Source organism: Trichechus manatus, unplaced genomic scaffold, assembly GCF_000243295.1.
Source record: "Trichechus manatus latirostris isolate Lorelei unplaced genomic scaffold, TriManLat1.0 scaffold00078, whole genome shotgun sequence".
In the NCBI taxonomy this organism is placed as follows: Eukaryota; Metazoa; Chordata; class Mammalia; order Sirenia; family Trichechidae; genus Trichechus; species Trichechus manatus.
The window spans coordinates 12,232,539-12,257,260 of NW_004444014.1; the positions used below are offsets into that span (position 1 = coordinate 12,232,539).

The following is a 24,722-nucleotide window of genomic DNA, read 5'->3' on the forward strand; positions in this document are numbered from 1 at the left end:
TCCCTAGGAGCCCCGCGGCGCCGGCGAACACGCGGAGTAGCGGATCCGCTGCTAGGAACGGGGTTTCGGAGCAGCACTGCGCATGCCCCGCAGTCGTGGAAGGCGGAGGCGGCGATTCCCGGCTGAGCTCTAAGCGCGGCAGTAATCACTGATTGTCCTCGTGCTACGGTAGGCGAGGGCGCGCGGGGCACGGCTTCCCAGTGGCTCCGGACTGGGGCGGCCGGACGAATGAAGCCGCCTCTTCTCCGCGCCCTGTAGAGGCTTCTCGGAGGGAGAAGCACGGGGCCAGCCCTGCTCCTCCTGGACCGACTGGACCTACGCGCCGGGCCGTGGGACCGCGAGGGCGCGGAGAGGTGAGTCCTGCAGGCCGGGGGCGGGGGGGCTTGGAGAGGGGAGCCCGCAGGCCGGGCGGGCGCAGGAGGCCGACGGGAGCCCACGGTGGGCGCCCGCTCGCATTAGAGAGTCTAGTGTCCTTATCTGGGGTGCACAGATGGGCATCGGGGTCCACAGAAGAAGACTTTCGGAGGAGACGGTTTGTACTTTGCATCTCATGCGAAGAAGATACTGACATGTTTGAAAATAAAGAGCCCATAGGAGCAAAGTTTTGTGCCCTGTTTAACGTTTTTTCCACTCGCCTCTTTTCTGCGGGCCTGCTGTCCTTTCTTTTTTCCTCTAACACTCGCCGACTTGCAGGGAAGGCGATCAGCCGGCGGGTCCGCAGCAGCTCTCAGAGCATCCTCTCTGGAGAGAGGCTCCATGCTGCTTTGAGCTGTCCCCTGCGCCATCCGTTGGTGCTTGTCCCCACCCACCCCACTCCTTGCCTCCCTCCTGTGAGTGATTTCTTAATGGTTCTCTTTTGCCCGTTAAATGAATTCCCATAACTTCAGGCCCCGAAGATTCTTTTTTCAGGAGTGTAACCTCCATTTTCCGCTTCTCCCAGTATGATAAGCAGCGGTTATGCAGCACATGACAGTTTGTAGAGCACTCCGCTTGTATTTATTTATGTGGTTTTCTCATTTACCCTGCAAAATGGGCATTAACTGGACTTTCAGATGAGGTGATGAGTGTGAGACTGGTCAAGGAAGAACAACCCAAAGTGATGGAGCTAGGTTGCCACAAGCTCTTGCTCTCTCACTCCAGAAAGCCACCTCTGTGTCTTTTGCTGGAGGTAGATGGGTTTGGCCACCATCACCATCCATCATTGGTGCTGGTCATCTATCTGCTAGTCCTGAGCTATCTGTCTACTCGTTTGACTATACCTTCCTTGGCATAACTGAATTCTGCTTGGCAAGGCCCAGCTCAATCCCTAACTCCTCTTTGGGTCATAGGCCATTGGTTCCAAACAATGTTGTGTGTAAGCGTGATAATCCATAATAAAACTTTCAATGGTCTGTAGCACAGTAAGAACAATAATCTTGAGTTTTTCATTAACTTAAAGAACTATTCTCTTAATTATGCAGTCATTCAGAAAGAATGAGATTATATATGCTGACAATGAAATGTGTCTAAGTGTTCAGTGAGAAAAAAGTTCATATTTGTGTGTTTAAAGTACACATATTCTTGAGTATGCACAGAAAATATCCTGAGGGATACACAAGAAAGTCGCAAAATTGGGTACTTTTGATGGGTGGGATTGAGCAAAACCAAAAAAAAATCAAACACATTGCCACGGATTCAATTCCAGCTCATAGCGACCGTATAGGACAGAGTAGAACTGCCCTATAGGGTTTCCAACGCTGTAACTCTTTACAGAAGCAAGCTGCCACATCTTTTTCCTGTGGAGCCAACTGCTGACCTTTCCGTAAGCGGCCGAGCGCTTTAACAGCTGCACCACCATTGATTTGTTTACAGGGAGAGAGTATTAAAAAAATTTTGATGTGAATTATTCTGAGATTGTCATTTTCACTTTTGGTGAAAGAAAAGGTTCTTTTATAAAATCAGGATGGTGGACGTAGTTTGGGTTTTGTTTTTAAATTATTCTCAATGCGATGAGAAGTTGCCAGTATAACTGTGGCCACATGATCTCTCCGATCTCAGAATTACTACTGCTTTTACAGTGCTAATCACAGGGTCTCTTAGCACTTAGCTGCTCTCCAGTTGTTTCCCATGTTTTAGCAATGCAACGGTAGAGCCTAGGACTCCAGTTCTTTATCCTTCGCAGTACCTTATATTAGACCGGTCCCAGTAAATGATGCTCTGTAGAGCTTGATTGTTTGATTAGACATGAATTCCACCATGAGGTTTCTTAATTCAAATTGTATTCTAAGTGAAGGCAAGAGTTTTGTTTCTGTCTTCCCTAGGAAGGTGCAATGGCGAGGAGTTTACCTGTGGTCTTGATCCTCACCTTCACTCTGCTGGCCTGTGTCACAAGTCCCTCAGCTGCTTTCCCTCAGACCACTGAGAAAATTGTTCCAAATTGGGAGTCGGGCATTAATGTTGACTTGGCAGTTACTACACAGCGACACCATCTACAACATCTTTTCCACCGCTATGGAGAAAATAATTCCTTGTCAGTTGAAGGGTTCAGAAAATTGCTTCAGAACATAGGCATCGATAAGGTTAAAAGAATCCATATAAACCATGACCATGATCATCATTCTGACCATGATCATCATTCTGACCATGATCATCACTCTGACCATGATCATCACTCTCACCATAATCATGCTGCTTCCAGTAAAAATAATCGGAAAGGTCTTTGCCCAGACCATGACTCTGACAGTTCAGGAAAAGATCCTAAAAGTAAACAGGGGAAAGGATCTCGCCGACCAGAAAATGCTGATGGTAGAAGAAACGTTTTAATCAAGGATGGCATTGGTGCTAGTGAAGTGACCTCAACTGTGTATAACGCTGTCTCTGAAGGAACTCACTTTCTAGAGGCTGTAGAGACTCTGAAACCTGGAAAAGTCCTTAAAGATGTGAGTGGTTCCACTCCACCCAGTATCACAGAGAAGAGCCATGTGAGCCGGCTTGCTGGTAGGAAAACAAATGAATCTGTGAGTGAGCTCAGAAAAGGCTTTATGCATTCCAAAAACACAAATGAGAATACTCAGGAGGTAAGATGAGTGCTGTTCATTCTTTTAATTAATATATGCTTGTTTGTCCTATCACTGCCATCTCTCTCTGTAGTTGTAAGGAGTTTAAAATAAATATGATAAAATTGTAAGGTTATTAAAATGGGAATTTCTGCCTTCTCAGAAAGGCACTTAGCTCAATATGTATCTTCTGTGTTGTAAACCTTCCTGATACAATATTGGAGAAATAGTTGTTTGGTTAGAAGTAGTGCCGTGTCAGATTTTTTTATATATAGAATTTAAAATATTTGTGAAAAGCAGATGTCAAAGTTATTTTTTCAGAAACTCTTTAAAATTGAATATTATTAATAAAAAACAGAAGATAGGGAATTAAAAAAGCAGGAGTTAGAATTCATGTTTTAGAGAAAGGTGTTGGTAGAAAGAGCTAAAGAACACCAAGAACAGTGCTACCTCCCTGGCAGAGAGATCATGATGCCTTTTGGAGTTACTGAAGTTGAGGTAGCTTCCAAGAACATTTGTGTCAGGCAAGTGAAAAGACTGGGCAGTGAGGTTCAGAGTTCATGTGGTTTTTCTAGAATAAACTTCCACACTGTACAGGATTTGCCTTGGCAGAGAAATGTCAAGAATGAGGAATTAGTTGATATATTTTAATAAGCGAACTAAACACTTCATTCAAACCAGCATATGACTGTCCTAATTCTGAATAATCTATTAATGATCATATCCATAGTAACACTGGTGATGAAGTTTGTTCTGAGTATTATTAGCTGAGAACTGAGGGAGTTCAAAGTATCTTTACAGAAGCTGAGAAGCAGGTGCTACAGCCAATTTTTTTTTTTTTTTAGGGTGGAAACTGGAGGGTAGGTTGGGTAGAGGAGATTCTGTTCAACTAAGCTTGGTATCTAATTAAAACTGTTGAAAACAATTACCTGCCTGTACAGGTTTGTTTTATTACCTAGCATTGCTGTTTTTAAGAGTAATGTGCATAATTTAATATTCTCTCATTGTAGATCATTATTTTGCCAGGTACGTAGACAGAACTGAGCTAAGCTTTTGTAAGTAGTGTCATCGCTGGGAGAGAAACAAACATGTCTTGGGCTTGTTTAGGCCAAGTAGGGCATCAGTACTAAAACAACTTATTTCTCAATCTCTGTGAAACCCTGTCTGGAAATTAAAGTTCATTTCCTTAATTGGTTTACACAATGAGTTAACAGGCTTGTGAATGCCCATTTATCCCCAGACTTAGTCCACTGGAGGCTTTTCCCTTAGGTGACTGGTGATATAACTGCTTCTTACAAGAAGAAGTAGGCAGAAGTAGGATATCATCATTGTGACGTAGTTTCTTCAGTAGCTGGAAACAAGTTCTAAAGTTCTCAAAACAAAACTTGATTTTAACTTGCATTCGCTTAAAAGATGAAGAAGTAGCTTCATTAAGAAAGAGGTGTTGTATTAGCAGACATCTTTTGTGGATTGCTTAATGGGAATGCCTGTAGGTGATTTTCACTGCTTTTTGTTTTCTTCAGTGTTTCAATGCCTCAAAGCTGCTCGCCTCTCATGGCATGGGCATCCAGGTTCTCCTGAACACAACAGAGTTCTACTATCTCTGCCCAGCCATCATCAATCAAATTGATGCTAGATCTTGTCTGATTCATACAACGAGTGAGAAGAAAGCTGAAGTCCCTCCAAAGACCTATTCTTTACAAATAGGTATGGCTGCCATTTTTTTATGTAAAAATAATTCCTAGTAGATACATTTATGTTGTACTTTTCTTTGTATTTACATCAGCCTCTTCATTTTTCAGCAGTTCAAATACATTATCTTAATTGATCCCTGCCCTGAATGGAAGAATGGAAGCATTTGTAGTCCTCGCCCTTTAAAAAAAAAATTAATAAAACTTTGATTGTGACTTGTCTGAGGTCATCCCATAGAAAGTGTCAGGGTCTTCTGAAATTTGGACTTTTGTGATGTTACACTGTTTGGAGCAGAGTCAGTCTGCTGGTTAGGGGCCTAACTCTGGTATATTCTTACTGATAAAAGCTCTGCTATTAGTGTAGAGTCATTTTGCTCCAAAACTATAAGAATTGCTTTGTTCACTGCTGAAATTGACCTGGTTTCCTTCTCTTTTTCCATCTTTTTTATTTTTTTAACTTTTATCTCTTTCATAATTTAGCTGTCATAGGAATCTGAAAGCTGTTGCCAAGTGAGCTAGAGTTCACCCTTGGTAACCCTTTTTTTTTTTTCCTCCTTTCACCCCCACTATTGGCCTGGAAAATTTTCCACTAGGTACGTTCTGTTTACATGGAGGGTTCTTAAGTACCAGTTAGATTCTTAATTTGAGCTAGCTACATATTACTTGGTTATTGTTCTATTAACATAGTCCTAATTACACTAAATTTGTAATTCTTTAGCTTCCCTTCTTTTATAAATTGTTTTATGCTCCTCTCCGAAAGTATCCCTTAAAATTTATCAATATTATGATTTTCCATTGCTCTGTTTTTTTTGACAGCCTGGGTTGGTGGCTTTATAGCCATTTCCATCATCAGTTTCCTGTCCTTGCTGGGTGTTATCTTAGTGCCTCTCATGAACCGGGTGTTTTTCAAATTTCTCCTAAGTTTCCTCGTGGCATTGGCCGTTGGGACATTGAGTGGTGATGCTTTTTTACACCTTCTTCCACATGTAAGTACAGTAATTTGTCTGATTGGTGTATTTTATTCTATTACATTGAAAAAATTATGAGTTTTTTTGGTTTGTAGTAGAATTCTTTGCATAGGTATGTATAAAAGGTTAGGAATTTAGTTTAAAGCAGTTGGTTTTAAAATATGTTTGGTAATGGAAAGCTGCATTTTTGTGTTAGATCTTAGTACATGTTCTCGTATTTTTTTGCTTTTCCCTTCAAGGGAATTTTTAAATTTCTGTTAGAGGTTTGCAGGTAAGTGGGAAAAGGAAACCACTCCATTCCCAGAGCACTACAAATCTCATCATACTCCATTCAGTGGTGAAAGAAAACTATTCTGCTATGACAAACTCCTTGACTAGATGTTTAGGAGTACCTGTTGTATATGCATGGGGTGGACCCTGGCACCCCCATTTCCCCTTTGTTAATGTATTCCACACCTGATTCCCTAAGATGCAGTAGCAGTAGTTAGTTTTGTACTCAGCAACAGGTTGCTGGGGCAATGCATCTGGATCTCAGGTACCTGCCAGGGCCCATGACTATATACAGACTAAGCTTGTGAACATAGCAGTGATATTGATATCGGCTTTTCAGTTGGAGTATAAGCAGTAGACGCTATGTTCCTGTTAGTTCTAACAGTTCTCTGTTATTTGTGGTCATGATAGCTTGTAAAATGTTGAAAAGATCCACTACCTATATATTATGAAGGTTATTGGGGAATGTATGCCTTATCTGTCTTTAGACTAAACAGACCCACCTATTTATTAAGTGCCATGGTACGTTACATACATTAAGTTCTAATGTAGCTAGCAGCCCATTGGTTATTTTATTTTTAATGTCCTAAACCTCCCCCTCAACTCTGAAGTATCCCATTAATTGCCTAATTCTGAATGATTTCAAATTTGACCTATTATCTTGGCCATTTCTTCTGACATATTATATGAAACTAATGAGTTTATAAAATACACATTGTTTTGTCTTTAGTCTCATGCAAGTCACCACCATAGTCATAACCATGAAGAACCAGCAATGGAAATGAAGAGAGGGCCACTTTTCAGTCATCTGTCTTCTCAAAACATAGAAGAAAGTACTTATTTTGATTCCACATGGAAGGGTCTGACAGCTCTAGGAGGCTTGTATTTCATGTTTCTTGTTGAACACGTACTCACATTGATCAAGCAATTTAAAGATAAGAAGAAAAAGGTAAGAAAAAGTATACTGAGTACTTTCTGTCCATCAGACATTTATTCAGAGTAGTAGTCTAACTCGACTGTAAGAACAGTTTGTCCAGAATGTATGATCCTCATTTGAGAGGGAGTTCAGTACCCTTGAGGTACTTCTGCTTCCAGAGGCATTCATAGAGAGCAGTTCTATATCTTGATAACCCGGGAGTTTTTTGTCTTTAGTATTCCCTTCAAACTCAAGAGAAGATAAGAAAGGTAAGGATGTACATCTACATAAAAGACCAACAAGGTACAAGTAGGGTCTTAAAGATTAGAAGCATTGTGGATACACCATAACTATTGATTGGTGATTATGACTAGTTATGATTAACTTAAATTATTCACCAAGTAGATGAATGTTCTGTTTTGTTTCAGAGGTAATGTGACTTTTATAAACTTGACTTTTACAAATTACCCCCAGAAAATAGTTTGAAGCCAAACAGTAGGCTCTTTATTTCTGATTTTAAAAATACCCTTCAGGTTGCTTGTGGTTATCTGCCTTTTATCTGATGTTATGCAGAAAGTCAGACAAAATAATCCATCAGAGTAGAGACCCTTAGAAATGACGTGTATACATCTTGGACATTTAAATTTAACTTAAAACGTCTTCATACATTCATATTCTGGTCTTTTGATTGAGACCAAGATTTTCTTTGAGTTAGAGTTGTTTATCATTTTACTTTGACAGCCATGCTTTTTCATCTACAATTTTCAATTTTGGTTTCTCTAAAATTGAGCAAGAGGTTATATACTTGTAAAGCTATTCTGAGTGTAGAGGTTAGATTTTGGAAATGTAAAAAATTATATACAGTGGTTGCTTTACATAATTTGATAGCTATTTTTTAGCATCTTGCCTTTAGTCTTTCAAAAGCATAAAGCTTAGTTTTCATAGAAGTAACTATTTCAGTTCATAGTTTGAGCAATATGTAATTGTGCAATTATAATAAGCATAACTGGCATGAAGACGTATGAGGCTACGCAGCTAATTCTATTTTTGTTTTTTAATTGTGCTTTAGATGAAGGTTTACAGAGCAAATTAGTTTCTCATTAAACAGTTAATACACATATTGTTTTGTGACATTGATTGCCAACCCTGCGACGTGTCAACACTCTCCCCTCTCAACCTTGGGTTCCCCATTTCCATTCATCTAGCTTTCCTGGCCCCTCCTGCCTTCCCGTCTTTGCCTGTGGGCTGGTGTGCCCATTTAGTCTTGTATACATGGTTGAGCAATGTGTATTATTGTTTGTTTTATGGACCTGTCTAGTCTTTGGCTGAAGAGTGAACCTCAGGAGTGATTTCAGTACTGAGTTAAAAGGGTGTCCGGGTGCCATACTCTCGGGGTTTCTCCAGTTTCTGTCAGACCAGTAAGTCTAGTCCTTTTTTGTGAGTTTGAATTTTGTTCTACATTTTTCTCCAGCTCTATCGGGGATCCTCTATTGTAACCCCTGTCAGAGCAGTCAGTGGTGGTAGCCAGGCACCATCTAGTTGTGCTGGACTCAGTCTGATGGAGGTTTACATAGCTGATCTTACTGAGCAAAAGTGCATGTGTGAACTGGAGAGGGGCATCCTAGTCCACCCTTTGAATATTTGTCCTTATGGATTTTACCCACCATGCATCTTTCAGTTTGTAGTTGGAAAATATGGCCTTGGTGATAGACCCGACACTGGAGATTGCATGATAGAATTTTGCAAGACCAATGACTTATTCATTGCAAATACCTCTTTTCAACAACGTAAATGGCGATTATACATGTAGACCTCAAATGATGGAAACACAGGAATCAAATGGACTACATCTGTGGAAAGAGATGATAGAAAAGTTCAATATTATCAGTCAGAACAAGGCCAGGGGCCAACTGCAGAACAGACCGTCAGTTGCTTATATACAAGTTTAAATTGAAGCTGAAGAAAATTAAAACAAGTCCACAAGAACCAAAATACGACCTTGAGTATATCCCAACTGAATCTGGAGACCATGTCAAGGATAGATTAGACACATTAAACAATTTCCGAAGACCAAATAAATTGTGGGATGACATCAAGGACATCGTAAATGAAGAAATCAAAAGGTCATTAAAAAGACTAGAAAGAAAAGATCAAAATGGTTGTCAGAAGAGACTGAAACTTGCTCTTGAACGTAGAGTACTAAAGCAAATGGGAGAAAAGATGAAGTAAAAGAGCTAAACAGAATATTTCAAAGGGCAACTTGAGAAGACAAAGTATTGTAATGAAATGTGTGAAGACCTGGAGTTAGAAAACCAAAAGGGAAGAACATGCTTGGCATTTCTCAAGCTGAAAGAACTAAAGAAAAAATCAAGCCTTGAGTTACAATTTTGAAGAAGTCTGTAGGCAAAATATTGAACAACGCAGGAAGCATTAAAAGAAGATGGAAGGAATACACAGTCACTGTTAATGAAAAGCATTGGTCAACTATTTCAGGAGGTAGCATATGATCAAGAACCGATCATATTAAAGGAAGAAGTCCAAGCTGTTACTGAAGGCCTTGGCGAAAAACAAGACTCCAGGAATTGACTAAATACCAATTGAGATGTTTCAACAAACGGATGCAGCACTGGAGGTGCTCACTCGTCTACGACAAGAAATTTGGAAGACAACTACCTGGCCACCCGACTGGAAGAGATCCATATTTGTGCCCATTCCAAAGAAAGGTGATCTAACAGAATGCAGAAATTATCAAACAATATCATTAATATCACACACAAGTAAAATTTTGCTGAAGATCATTCAAAAGCGGTTGCAGCAGTGCATCGACAGGGAACTGCCAGAAATTCAAGACAGATTCAGAAGAGGACTTGGAATGAGGGATATCATTGCTGATGTCAGATGGATCTTGGCTGAAAGCAGAGAATGCCAGAAGGATGTTTACCTGTGTTTTACTAACAAGGCAAAGGCATTCAACTGTGTGGATCATAACAAATTATGGATAACATTGCAAAGAGTGAGAATTCCAGAACACTTAATTGTGCTCATGAGGAACCTGTACATAGACCAAGAGGCAGTTGTTCGAACAGAATAAGGGGATACTGTGTGGTTGAAAATCAGGAGGAGTGTGTGTCAGAGTTGTATCCTTTCACCGTACTCATTCAATCTGTATGCTGAGCAAATAATCTGAGAAGCCGGACTATATGACGAAGAACATGGCATCAGGATTGAAGGATATGCAGATGACACAACCTTGCTTACTGAAAGTGAAGAGAACTTGAAGCACTTACTGAAAAAGACCAAAGCCTTCAGTATGGATTCCACCTCAACATAAAGATAACAAAATATAATTAATGGAGAAAATATGACGTCAAGGATTTCATTTTACTTGGATCCACAATAAGTGCACATGGAAGCAGCAGTCAGGAAATCAGATGACGTATTGCATTGGGCAAATCAGCTGCAAAAGACCTTTTTCAGGTGTTGAAAAGCAAAGATGTCACTTTGAGGACTAATGTGCACCTGACCCAAGCCATGATATTTTCAGTCGCCTCATATGCATGGGAAAGCTGGACAGTGAATAAGGAAGACAGAAGAATTGATGCCTTTGAATTACGCTGTTGACGAAGAATATTGAATATATGAAGGACTGCCAGAAGAATGAACAAGTCTGTCTTGGAAGAAGTACAGCCAGAGTGCTCCTTAAAAGCAAGGACAGCGAGACTTCATCTCACATACTTTGAATATGTTATCAGGAAGGATCAGTCCCTGGAGAAGGACATTCTGCTTGGTAAGGTAGAGGGTCAGTGAAAGAGGAAGACTCTCAACGGGATGGATTGACACAACGGCTGCAACAATGGGCTCAAACAGCAAGGATTGTGAGGATGGCCCAGGACAGGGCAGTGTTTCATTCTGTTGTACATAGGGTTGCTACGAGTTAGAACCGACTCGACGGCACCTAACAAAAACAACAAAATGGATTTTACAGTCACCAAACTCTCAAATTACGAATTTTGAACCCTCTCTTTAGTGAACCTAAACTGAGAGGGAAGAAGTGAAATAAGGACACCTATTCTTAATCTAGAAAGTAATCTTCCATATTCCAGTTGCCCCAATTGCTTTACTTCAACTAGTTTAAGGAAGGATACAGCCTACTTTTTTAGATCTTCTGGAATTATTTTTACTTTTAAAATGAATGATTGTTTTTAGGGTTTTTTTGTTTGTTTGTTTTTCTTTTAACTGTGTTTCTAGTTCAAATATGTAATTTATTTAACATTCTGCTTTCAATTTTGTGTTCAAATTTTACTTAAACAGTGCTTTTCTTTAACCTGGTACTCTTAAGAGCTAGGCTGCTTTCTATTATGTGATACAGAACAGTTTTTTCAAATCCTAGGTTGTAACCCATTAATGGGTTATAAAATGGTGGTGCAGTGGTTAAGTGCTCAGCGGCTAACTGAAAGGTCAGTGGGTCAAACCCACCTTCCACTCTGTGGAGAAAGATGTGGCAGTCAGCTTCCGTAAAGATTACAGCTTTGGAAACCCTATGGGGCAGTTCTACTCTGTCCTATAAGGTTGCTGGTGGACAGTATACAAAAACAACAATAAAATCAATTTGTGTCATGACCTGTGTTTTTAAATGCAACAGTAATATAGCATTTTACCTGTTGTAAAGGTATCACTTTGTAAAACTAGATTGGATTATTTGTATTTAAGTGTGTATGTGTGTTGGGGTAAAATATAAAATGTATTTATTATTGTGGGTTATAGTAAAAAAATTTGATAATCTCTGCCATAATATAGTAGTATCTACTAGAATGTAAACTTTTTAAGAGTCAAGAACTGTCTTGTTTACTGATGTACCTACAATGCCTAGGATAGTGTTTGTCACATAATAGGTCATTGAGTGTGTGAGAAACATTAACAGCAAGTAAGCATAATTTCTAGCCAAGGACTTACCCCTAGAGTTTTGCAAATAGTATATGTTCTCTTCTCTTTTTAAAAGTGTGTTGAGATTGTCTTTTGTCAAGGGCATCCAGATCGTAGTATTACTTGCTAACAGTTTTTAGTCTCATTTAGTTTTCTCAAAAAAAAAGTATTTATCATATGGTGAGTGTTGGGAGCTCTTCAGGTCCTTACGGGGGCGTTTCACCTAGGATTTTCCTTATGAGATCTGTCCTGCACCCCTGGGAGATTCTCTATATCATAGTTTAAGGTCACGTGCTATATATGCAATCTAAAATCTCTACATTCGAATTAGGGTCACATCTCATACCTGATATATATAGTTAGACCATTATGATAGTTCATTCTCAAACTTTCCTTCTACCAGTGAAGGTTACTGCTCATGCTGGAAACCTGAAAGTCATCTGTACATCACCCTCAGTCCCATCTCCAATCAAGTTTTGTTAAATTCAACCCCCTAAGTGCGTCCAGAACGTTTCCATTTCTCTCCATCTTTTCTTGCTGTCATTCTAGTCCAAGCCATGGTTATCTCCTCCCTGGGTGACAGCAGTTGCCTCCTAAGTGGCTGGTCCACAGTTTGTTTTCCATTTCTCCCAGTCTAGTTTTCACAGAGCAGGTGAGTGATTTATTTAAATAAAAAACTGATGAGATTGTACTCCAGTACTTAAAATCCTTCTTGGAATGACTTCCCATTGCTTTTAGGACAAAATCCATAGCCCTTATTATGGTTTACATTGTCTTATCTCCTTTAGCCGCCCCAGCTTCATGAGGCTGGCTCCTTCTTGTTTCATGGCACTCCCATGTGCTTTTCTCTCTTACTGGAATACCACCTACCCCTCTCACCCAGCAAGCTCCTGCTTATCTTTAGATCTTGGTGTAATGGCTGTCTCAAGACAAGGAAGCCTGTCTTAGGACATAGTGTTATTATGCACTCTTACAGCACTTTGTGTAATGTATCGACAGTTGCAACAAAAAAAATGGTATAATCATTATCTGCATAAAATCTCCCTCCTTGTGGATGATAAACTTCATGAGAACAGGGATTGCAAGTATCTCGTTTTAGGTTATACTGCCAGCACTTAGCGTAGAGGACATTATAGACCCTTAATTAATACTTTTGGAAGGAAAGAATGGGTTACACCCACCCATCTGTCAGTTTGTCATACTGTGGTGGCTTGTGTGTTGCTATGATGCTGGAAGCTATGCCCCTGGTATTTCAAATACCAGCAGGTTCATCCATGGTAGACAGGCTTCAGCAGCTTCCAGACTAAGACAAACTAGGAAGAAAGGCCTGACGATCTACTTCCGAAAATTAGCCATTGAAAACCCTGTGGATCACAACAGAACATTGTTTAACTCGTTTACTTTGGACATGTCGTCAGGTAGTGTCAATCACTGGAGAAGGGCATCATGTTGGTGAAGTAGGGGGCCAACAAGAGTTATGGTAGACCCTTGGTGAGATGATTTTAGCATGATAGACGCAATGATAGGCATGAACATGCTGGTGATTGTGAGGATGATGCAGGACCAGGCAACGTTTAGTTCTGTTGTACATAAGGTCAGACTCAACAGCAGCTAACAAAATAAGTTCTAGAGAGCCGTTGTCCAATGAGGAAAAAAGCACCAACAGAAGTGATTTAAGATACCCTGAGTGCATTATGTTCACAAATATTTATGTAGTTTTCTCTATGTCATGGATTGAATTGTGTCTCCCCCAGATACCTGTCAATTTGGCTAGGCCGTGATTCCCAGTATTGTGTGATTGTCCACCATTTTGTCATCTGATGTGATTTTCCTATGTGTTGTAAATCCTACCTCTATGACGTTAATGATGTGGGATTAGAGGCAGTTATGTTAATGAGGCAGGACTCAATCTGCTCAATCTAAGATTAGGTGTGTCTTGAGTCAATCTCTTGAGGTATAAAAGAGAAGCAAAGAGAGAGATGTGAGGACTTCATACCATCAAGAAACAAGAGCCAGGAGAACAGAGTGTCCTTTGGACCCAGGGTCCCTGCACTGAGAAGCTCCTTGACCGGGCAAGATTGATGACAAGGACCTTCCCTCAGAGCCGGCAGAGAAAGGCTTCCCCTAGAGCTGGCACCCTGAATTCAGACTTCTAGACTCCTAGACTGTGAGAGAATAAATTTCCTTTGTTAAAGCCATCCATTCGTGGTATTTCCGTTACAGGAGCCCTAGATGGCTAAGACGTTCTGTTTGAGGCATTGTGGTAGGAGTATAAAAATTTATGCATTTGCTTTTAAAAATTCTCATAAGCTAGGAACGTACAGATATACGCTGTTAGAGCTAGAATAAAATCTCAGGTATGGTGGTGATTGTTTTAAGTCATATTCAGAGGTAACACAAAATCTATTATTTGTGTGACAGTTTTCATCATCATGAATATTCTGTGTAAGTAGATAATGCACAGGCACCGTTGTTCAAACAGTGAACTTTATACAATATAAATGTTGATTCTACTCAGATAGGGACACAATCTCAAGCATGGTATTTGAGATGGTTAAAAAGCCTACTGATAAATTCAAGGCTAATAGAGACTTGTTTAAAAGGAGGAAGCTTGTTCATGGTGTTTTACTAGAAGAAAAGTATTTAGTTTTAAAAACATGTAACAATGTCACAGTATAGTTTTAGGCTTTAAAAATTACAAGAAGTATGGGGTTTCATTGTCCAAGACAGTTATGGAGGAAACCAAATAATTGATTAGCAAATCACTAAATGACTGAAGGAAATGCCTCTAGCTAGTTCAAAATTGATAGCCTAAAGCAGTGCTTCTCAATTTTGATGTGCATATGAAACACCTGGGGATCTGGTTAAACTCCCCATTCCAGTTCATTAGGTCTGGGGTGTGGCTTGAGACTGTGCATTTCTTACCAACATCCAGGGACTGCTATGTTGCTGTGTAGAGATGACAATTAGATGACCTAGGGAACATTCAGGAAAATTAATATATGATATTTCCTATATATATTTCAAATTATTGAAACATAAATTCAACTTTCTGAACAATTTCTCTGCCTAAGACAGTACTAGATGCTGTGCAAATAAAGGTACAACTCCTGCCTTTAGATGGCTTTTATTCCAATAGAGAGCTTTTATTCTGCTATCTTTTTCTGTATCTTTTGCTTAACTATTTATTTAAAGCTGTACATATAAATAAATCAACCATTTTAAAGTATGGCTTTCCCTTGCTATTTTAGAATCAGAAAAAACCTGAAAATGATGATGACATGGAAATTAAGAAGCAGTTGTCCAAGTATGAATCTCAGCTTTCAACAAATGAAGAAAAAGTAGACACAGATGATCGTAAGTCTTTATCAGACAGTCCGAGGGCTGGGGAGAGCTTTAAAATTGCTCTATGATTTGTTGGCACCTTGGACTGTCTGGAAGAGATGGACTGTATTGCTTTTTTCTTTTTTTACAGCTTTTTCTTTGTTGTTGTTGAATATACACTGCAAAACATAGACCAATTCAACAGTTTCTACATGTACATTACAGTAACATGAACTGTATTCTTTGAGTTGTGCAACCATATTCACCCTCCTTTTCTGAGTTGTTCTCCCCCATTAACATACACTCACTGTTCCCTAGGGTTCCTGTCTAATCCTTCGAATTGCTGTTGTCAATTTGATCCCATATAGATAGATCTTAAAAGAGCACAATGCTCAAGGCAGACATTCTTTTTTACTAGTTAAAACTATTACTTGGTTTTGAAGACTTCAGGGGATATTTTTGGCTTATGGTTTAAAGATTATCTCAGGGCAGTAGTTTCAGGGGTTTATCTAGCCTCCAGGGCTCCAGAAAGACTGGATGCCATGAGAATTTTATATTCTGTTCTGTATTATCCCCCTTTTGATTAGGATTCTTCTGTAGAATCTTTGATTAAAGTGTTCAGTTATGGTAGTCAGGCACCATCCAGTTCTTCTGATCTCATGGCAAAGGAGGCAGTTGTTCATGGAGGCAGTTATTCACACATTTGTATCCTCCTCCTATTCCTGACTCTCCTTCTTCCTCTGATGCGCCAGGTGAGTGTATACCAAATGTTGTGCCCTGGATGGCCACTTCCAAGCTTTTAAGACCCCAGGCATTATGCAACAAACTAGGAAATAGAACAGAAGCACTAAACAAGTTATTAGGCCAGTTAACTGGAATATCCCATGAAATCATGACCCTAAACCTCCAAACCAGGAACCAAATCCCATGAGGTGTTTGATTGTACATAAGCAGCCTCAGCAGCTACTCTTATTTTTTCTTTGTCGTCGTAAATACATCTATCACACAACTTTTGCCAATTCAACTTTTTACAGGTGTACAACTTATTGACAGCAATTACATTAATTGGCTGTGCAACTGTACCTTTAATCAATGTGATTTTTCTTTCACTGTAAACCAAATCTCAGTACTCCATAAGCAATAATCCTCTTCCTCTTTCCCTCACCCTCCCACTGTTGGTAACTACTTATAAACTTTGATCTCTATACATTTGCCTTTTCTTGTCTTTTTATATACTTGAGGTCGTACAATATTTGTCCTTTTGTGATTGACTTTTATTTCACTTAGCATGATGTCTTCAAATACCATCCATAATGTAGCATGTATCAAGACTTCATTTCTCCTACTGGCTGAGTCATATCCCTTTGTATGTATGTACCACATTGTGTTTATCCATTCTTCTGTCAATAGGCATTTAGGTGGTTTCCACCTTTTGGCTATTACGAAGAGTGCTGCAGTGAACATTGGTGTACGAGTCTCTTTTTTAGTCTCTGTGTTCAAGTTTTTTGGCTATGTATCTAGGAGTGGAATTGCTGGGTCGTATGGTAGTCCTGTTTTTAGTTTTTTTGAGTAACTGCCACACTGTCTTCCATAACGGCCGTATCATTTTGTATTCCCACCAGCAATGGGTAAGGGTTCCAATTTCCCCATATCCTCACCGATATTTGTTATTTTCTGTGGTTTGGTTTTTTTTTTTTTTTTTTTTTTTAAATCTTAGCCTGTGAAATGGTATCTCATTGTGGTTTTGATTTGCATCTCTCTGACAGCTAATGATGTTGAGCATCTTTTCATGCAATTTGGTGGCCATTTGAATATTCTTTGGTGAAATGTCTATTCATGTCCTTTGCCCATTTTATGATTGGATTATTTGTCTTTTTGTTGCTACATTGTTGTAGTTTTATATATGTTTATATATGGTTATTAGATTCTTATTGGGTATATGGTTTCCAAAGATATTCTCCCAGTAGGTAGCTTTTCTTTTTACTTTTCTCATCTTTTTTTTTTTTATATATACTTTTTTAAAAAATTGCCAATGTGTTCTATTTATATTTTTTTTCTGAAGTTTTTCTATTTTGAGGTAAATTCAAACTTAGAGAAAACTTTAAAGAATGGTTCAAAGAATTCCTATATACTCTTCACTCAGATTCCCCAGTTATTTCACACTTGTTTACTATTCTTTGTACACACAAATACCTGTTTTTTCTAAAACATTTGAAAGTAAGTTACAGACATTATGTTTTTACTTCTAAATACTTATGTGTGAATTTTCAAGAGAAAAAGGATATTATTTTATGTAATCATAGTTCAGTTATCAAAATCAGGAAATTCGTATCGATATAATGTCATTGTCTAATCTACTGACCTTTATTAAGACAATTGATATTTTCCCAATTGTCTTACTAATTCCTTTATGCTACCCCCTGCAAATTGTTTCAGAATCAAATGTTGCATTTAGTTGCCCCATTCTGGATTGGTGTAATGTTTTATCATGATTAGATTCATGATTAGATTGATTGGTTTTGATAGGAGTACCACAAATGGTATTGTACCTTTTTTAGTGACGTGGTATGCCACCGAGTATGACGCTTTTTGTCTCATTACTAGTAGTGTTAACTTTGATTACTTGGTTAAGGTTGTGTCTACCAGAACGTCTCAACTGTAGAGTTACTATTTTTCCCATAACTTGACTGATAGATTGGCATTTCATATTGTATAGATTCGGTTAAGAGAAACGCCTTAAAGCAAATTCCTCACCATGACCTCCGAGGGCCTACCCTGCCCTCCACTCTCCCCACTGTTCATTCTGCTCCAGCCACACCTTTTTTCAACCTATGAGCGCACCAAGTTTGCCTCAGGGCCTTTGCACTCACTGCTCTTTCCCCTTTGAACGCTTTTCTCCCAGATCTTCACATAAATTGTATTTCTATCATTCAGAACTCGATTCATGTCTTTTCCTCAGTGGTCTTTCCTGATCATTGATCATCCAAATACAACAGATCTCCCAGTCATGCTCCTTCATATTACCCTATTCTATTTTCTTCCTGCGCTTACCAGTGCCTTAAATTACCTTATTTTTACATGTGTTTCCTTGTTAAGTGCTTGCCTCCCCACAATAATACAAGCTCCTTGAAGTAGAGACCTTATCTTACTCTACTGTATCCCCAGTGCCTGGCAGAGTGCCTGCCACAGAGGACGTTGCTCAGTAAAGAGTTGCTGACTGAGGGGAGAAAAAAACTATTGTTGCTGCTGCCTGCTTGTAAGGCTTCCTGTCCACCCTATGTTTTCCAACATGTCTTTCTGTAAAGAGCAAGTAATGCTCTTGCTCTCCTTCCTGCATCTGTTCTTTCTGCAACCTTTTTTAATGGACTACAGCGAAACATATAAAAATAAGAAGAAATAGCTGCTGTAGAATTGGGCCATAATGTCAGGAATGCTTCCAAGAAAATTAGTACCAGTGTACAGGAAAAAGACAAAACAACACCTTAGTTTTGCAAGAGTAGCTGCTGAGGCTGGTTATGTACAGCCAAACACCTCATGGGATTTGGTTCCTTGATTTGGAGGTTTAGGGTCATGGTTTCATGGGACATCCCAGTTAATTGGCGTAATAACATTTTCAGTGCTTCTGTCGTGCCTCCTAGTTCATTGTGAAGTGCCTTAGGTCTTAAAAGCTTGCAAGTGGCTATTCATGGTACAACAGTTGGTCTCACATAAATAACGTGGAACAAGAGAGGAAGAAGGAGACTCAGGAATAGGAGGAGAAAATGGAATGTGTGGCTAATTGCCTCCATAAACAACTGCATCTTCTGCCATAAGACCAGAAGTGGATGGTGTTCGGCTACTATTACTGAACATTTTCATCAAAGATTCTGTAGAAGAATCGTGATCAAAAGGGGGAGAATGCAGAATAGAATTTAAAAGTCTTACGGAATCCAGTCTTTCTGGAGCCATGGAGGCTGGATAATTGCCCTGAGATAATCTTTAAATCTTAAACCAAAAATATCCCCCAAAGTCTTTTCAAAAACAAGCAGTAATTTTAACTGGTAAAGAATGTCTGCCTTGAGCATTGTGCTCTTTTAAGATCTATCTATATGGCATCAAACTGACAACAACAACTCGAAAGATTAGATAGGAAACTTAGGGGGCAATCCTATAGGACAGAGTAGAGCTGCCCCATAGAGTTTCCAAGGAGCAGCTGGTGAATTCAAACTGCTGACCTTTTGGTTAGCAGCCAAATGGTTAACCATTGCACTATCAGGTCCCTAGGGGGCAGTGAGCTTATGTTAATGGGGAACAGCTCGGAAAAGGGGGGTGAGAATGGTTGTACAACTTGAAGAATGTAATCAATGTCACTGAATTGTACATGTATAAATTGTTGAATCAGTCTGTGTGCTGCTGTGTATGTTCGCAACAACAAAAATAACAAATTATAAAAACAACTTTGTTGCAATTTATTTTCTTTGCACAGATATATAATAAATGCTTCTTTGTGGTGATATTTCAGGTTCTTCTGTTTTTCCTTGAATTTTGCACTGCAGAAAAGAACATGTCAGATGAGATTATGCATATTTATTTTTTATTTCCACTTTTCATATTGAAGTTTTTCTAAAATACACATATGCTTCTTTTATAATCAGAAAAAAAAAGCCATTTTTAAAAATGTAGGGAGACAGAAGAAATTAAGGGAGAATCTGAGGGGAGTTATTGAAGGTTAATGTTTAAAACCCATTCATGTCAATATGTTAGACCATTTAGTTTCTAAAATTTATGAAAACCTATTGATATTTTTCATCAGCAATGATGTTTAGTTCTGAAGGTGTATGTGAGAGAGTTGCCATACTTTAAGGTACATTATTGATTTTAATTGTCATTTGGAATGTTTGAAATATATCCAAGTACATGAAAAAGTCTTCTTACTTTCTTCCAATGTTGTTTATACCTAGGACCTGAAGGCTATCTACAAGCAGACACTCAAGAGCCCCCACATTTTGATTCTCAACAGCCAGCAGTCTTGGAGGAAGAAGAAGTCATGATAGCTCATGCTCATCCGCAAGAAGTTTACAATGAATATGTACCCAGAGGGTGCAAGAATAAATGCCATTCGCATTTTCATGACACACTTGGCCAGTCAGACGATCTCATTCACCACCATCATGACTACCATCATATTCTCCATCACCACCACCACCAAAACCACCATCCCCACAGTCACAGTCAGCGTTACTCTCGGGAAGAGCTGAAAGATGCTGGCATCGCCACGTTGGCTTGGATGGTGATAATGGGTGACGGCCTGCACAATTTCAGTGATGGCCTAGCAATTGGTATTCATCTACATATCTGTTCCTTGTTGGTTGACTCTGAAAATGTCACAGTAAACTGCCAGTCAGTTTTTAACAAAGAATAGGTTGGTTTAGATAAGGCTAGTATTCCAAGATTGTCAGGATGTTATTTTTCTTTGGCTACTTTTACAATAAAGTATTCAATAAATTAGTTAGATATGATTAAGTGCTAAGAACTCTGCCTAGAACATTACCTGGACTATAGCTATCAAAACTTGTTCTTAATTTTGCAAATCTTAAGATCAGGCTTTAACCTGGAGTACGTGTGAGGTTTTGTCCCTATACATTTAAGTTCCCTTACCTATTGTATAAACTGTATTTATTAAGTTAAAAGGATCTTTTCCATCATCCTTTCATTTATGCTAAAGAAATTTTCATGTATTTGATAAGTTCAGTTACCGATCTGTATTCAGAGAAAAATTACAGAGCTTTTGCTATTAAATTTGGACATAATGGAATGCTGACAGATTTTAGTAACTTGATGTTGGGAGGAACCAGCACTAATCATAGAAATCATTACAGATGAGGCAGCTGAAGCCTGGAAAGGTGAAAGCCACTTGGCCAAGTGTGAGTACTGTTGTAGTTAGGCTGAGATGAGCACCAATCTGGTGCTGTTTTTCCTAGACAGTATTGTACTATGCACAGTATAAGCAGACAGTGGCTGGGGGGGTGGGGGGTGTGCAAGTGCACAGTCATGATTTATAATTGGTCCACTGTCTAATGTGCTTTGTGAAAGAGAGGGAGCTATTTGTCTTAGACTCTCCTTATGAGATAGCAGAAGAATGAGTACAAACAAGTCTTAATTACATAGTGATTGCTCTGAGGCCACTGAAACATAGGTTACACTCTTGACTGCGGGGTTTTTCTAAACATTTTAAATTTATCTTCTTAAATAAGTGTTTTTAGATGGTAGCGGTTACTTCTCAGGTTTGTATAAGACCATCTAATCATTCTATAGTTGAACCTTCCCTTCTTTTATCATACGTGCTTGTGCTCCTTTGGAAAGGTTAAACCTAATTGAATATAATTACTTATAAAGAAGATACAGAGTTGAGAAGTTGTTTATTCACAACAAAAATAGTTAATTTTTTTTACCTTATTTTGTATGCTGGTAAGATTAAACAAAACATACACAAAAAAAAAATAATGTAGCCAAATTTTGTGTTTGATTTTTACACAGGTGCTGCTTTTACTGAAGGTTTATCGAGTGGTTTAAGTACTTCTGTTGCTGTGTTTTGTCATGAGTTGCCTCATGAATTAGGTGAGTGTACGATATAAACTGTATTTGCCAGGTGGGTGGAGTGTCCTAGTGTCACTGGCTTCTGCTATTGATAGTTCTAGTAAGCTTCCTGGTAACTTTCACACCTTCTGGTAAGTCTGCTACTGTAGTTCACTTTTTTTCTTACTAAGCACAAGTTTGTTTCCAGTCAGAATTCTGACCCTATGAGTACAAGTACACAATTGCCTATGTGGGATTGCCAGAAAGGCACCTAGACCCCCTCCCTCATCCTTGTCCCCTACCAGATATCTTCCATACTGGTGATTTCAGTAATCAATCTCTTCATACACACACTATGAATAAGATCACAAGATACAAAAGAATCATTTTCCATGAACGCAAGTTGGGAACGGAATCTCATTCGAGCTGGAGAAAAGGGAATTTGATGTGGTGTGTTTTGAATACTTCTTATGTCACCAGGACTTAAAACACGGGTACTTGTTATCCTACAAGTTCAGCCTTATCCCTCATACTTGCCGAGAGTTCTTCTGGATCTCAGTTCATGTCTTTTTTTCTTGTAGAGACGTACCCCTGACACCATTTTCACTTTTGTTCCTTGGCATGTGTTCTGCCACTCAGAAGGCCTCCCAGCTGCCTACTCACTGCTTGCAATCCTTCAACGTCTGATTTATGTTCCACATTCTAGGTCCTTCACGCCCTGTGAAAGCTCTTAACTATTACAACCTTCCTTTCTGTTTTATAACTATAACATTAGATACTTTAGCTCTTAATTATATGTCGCCTGTATCATTTGCTGATCATTTCATGTGTGTTCTCCACTCCTCTTCCCGCGTTTGCAGCCAGTGATACGCTCCTTGAAGACAGTGTAGAACACAGTAGTAGGTTCTTGATATTTATCATTCATTGAGAAAGTTGGAAGCCTTATGAAAAACTTTAGATAAATGGTATGTTAGTTTATAGAGCTGTTAGGGTAATTAACACTGCTTTAACCCTGGGTAATTCTTATTTTCCCTAAAAACGTGGAGAATTTTCTTAAATCTGGGAAATCTCTTAGAGTATATGTCCTAAAAAATCATTTTTCAGTTACTTTGTTCCCTTTTTTGTTTTCTGTTAAAGGTGACTTTGCTGTTTTACTAAAGGCTGGCATGACTGTTAAGCAGGCTGTTCTTTATAATGCTTTGTCAGCCATGCTGGCATATCTTGGAATGGCAACAGGAATTTTCATTGGGCATTATGCTGAAAACGTTTCTATGTGGATATTTGCACTTACTGCTGGCTTATTCATGTATGTTGCTCTTGTTGATATGGTAAGTTTTTAAAAGTCAAATATTCCTGAGTAACAATGAAATAGTGAAAATGTTTGGTGAAATCATTTTTTTTTTACAGATTTTAGATTAAATACAGTAGTAATGAGAAGTTTGGTTTTTTTTCCCCCCTCTGTATTCAGTAGAGCAGCGTGTAGAATATACATCCTTTAGAGTTTATCTTTTTAGATTGTTGGTCACAAGCATACCCTGATCCCACCAAGCACACATATCAGGATGCACAAAAATATCTGCCTGCTTCTGATGTGTCTAAGAATAGAATCTCAGTAGTCAGGCATTGAATTGTTTATAGGTTTAGAGGAAACCTAGCACAAATCACATATTGTTGGCATGCTGAGTGTACTTGCAGTATGCTTAAAGATCCCTTATTAATCGACAGAGGAATCATACCCTCTTGTCACCAAAGTCCACATAATAATCCCAGCTAGTATAATTGCTAAAATGATATTTTATATAGTGTAAGGTTTCCATATCACTGAACTTCAGGTGACCCACATGTATTCAGTTCAGATACACAGGTGGTAACAAACTGGACCAATACAAATTTTGACTTGCTCAGCACACAATAATTAATCTTTGTTAATTAAACTGCTGGGAAATGCTGTGTAGAATTATTAGCTAGAGTCAGTTTGTATGTTGTCATGTTTTAAGGTATTGACCCATAGCATATCTAGTTGCAAATTAAGCTAGTATAGTATATTATCCTGAAAATTCTTTCAAAAACTAATCTCTAGTTCTGGAAACTTGAATGTTGTGGTTTTCTTTTTTTTCCTTTAAGGTACCTGAGATGCTGCATAATGATGCTAGCGACCATGGATGTAGCCGCTGGGGATATTTCTTTTTACAGAATGCTGGAATACTTTTAGGTTTTGGGATTATGTTGCTTATTTCTGTATTTGAGCATAAAATTGTGTTTCGTATAAATTTCTAATTACAGTATAAATGCTAGAGTAGTTTAAAAAAGCATTGCCATCTATAGTTTGAATAGGTCATAGGGAGATGAAAGCATGTGTGCTGTAATATGCAGCATTTAAGGTTAGTGTATTTTGTGGTTTTTGTATTGAATATTGTTGTTTTTTATGCTTGTAAGGTCAGTTATGGTGATAACAAAGGTATGTTTTAATATTTTAAGTTATTCTATTTTGGGAATATAAGCTATATGTGCAATTCACCAATATTGCCAGTTTATTGTATAAACAAGAGATTTGGCATGACATGTTCTGTATATTTCAGGAAAAAATGTCTATAATTCTTTTTTCTAGAACTAGTTTAACACAGTAATTCCCATGCTGGATTTTAAAGCTCTGAAGAACTGCTGGTGTTTAGGAGTAAGAATGTACCCGAAGCCAAAGATACCAAGGAAACTTGTACTGAATTTAAACTAGGGAATAGGGAGAAAAAGAGAAGAATCTGTGAAAGTTGAAGAGGCATAGATTTCTTAATCATGAAATTGGTTATAAAATAAAAGGGGGAAAACACTTAAAGTGGAAAAAGGCAAAATTAGTATAGAGTGCATTCATAAACATTTTTGTCCCTTAAAAACACAGTGAGCACTTTTATATACTAATTTAGTTGTACATTTAGCTTTGTAGAATAGAGAAGTCTAAACATATTTAATGAATTCAAGCAATATATCAATTGACTAAGAAATTGAAACTTAAAAATATTTGTGTGGAAATATGCCAGATAAGTAT

The 24,722-nt window shown here is 38.5% G+C and overlaps 1 protein-coding gene across 1 annotated transcript; it reads left to right on the forward strand.

The window, feature by feature from the left end:
- Positions 1 to 113: 113 nt before the first annotated feature.
- Positions 114 to 24,515, forward strand: SLC39A6 (solute carrier family 39 member 6). Its single transcript, XM_004380912.3, has 10 exons — positions 114 to 353; positions 2,301 to 3,056; positions 4,559 to 4,742; positions 5,543 to 5,712; positions 6,695 to 6,913; positions 15,055 to 15,160; positions 20,068 to 20,445; positions 21,644 to 21,724; positions 22,820 to 23,010; positions 23,807 to 24,515. The coding sequence occupies exons 2-10, from the start codon at positions 2,310 to 2,312 to the stop codon at positions 23,957 to 23,959; spliced, it is 2,229 nt and encodes a 742-aa protein (XP_004380969.1). The 5' UTR covers positions 114 to 353; positions 2,301 to 2,309; the 3' UTR covers positions 23,960 to 24,515.
- Positions 24,516 to 24,722: the final 207 nt, after the last annotated feature.

Coding starts and splice junctions, on each gene's coding strand:
- SLC39A6 (XM_004380912.3), top strand. CDS start 2,310: ATGGCGAGGAGTTTACCTGTGGTCTTGATCCTCACCTTCACTCTGCTG. Junction 15,161..20,067: donor AAAAGTAGACACAGATGATC/GTAAGTCTTTAT, acceptor GTTTATACCTAG/GACCTGAAGGCTATCTACAA. Junction 20,446..21,643: donor CAGTGATGGCCTAGCAATTG/GTATTCATCTAC, acceptor ATTTTTACACAG/GTGCTGCTTTTACTGAAGGT.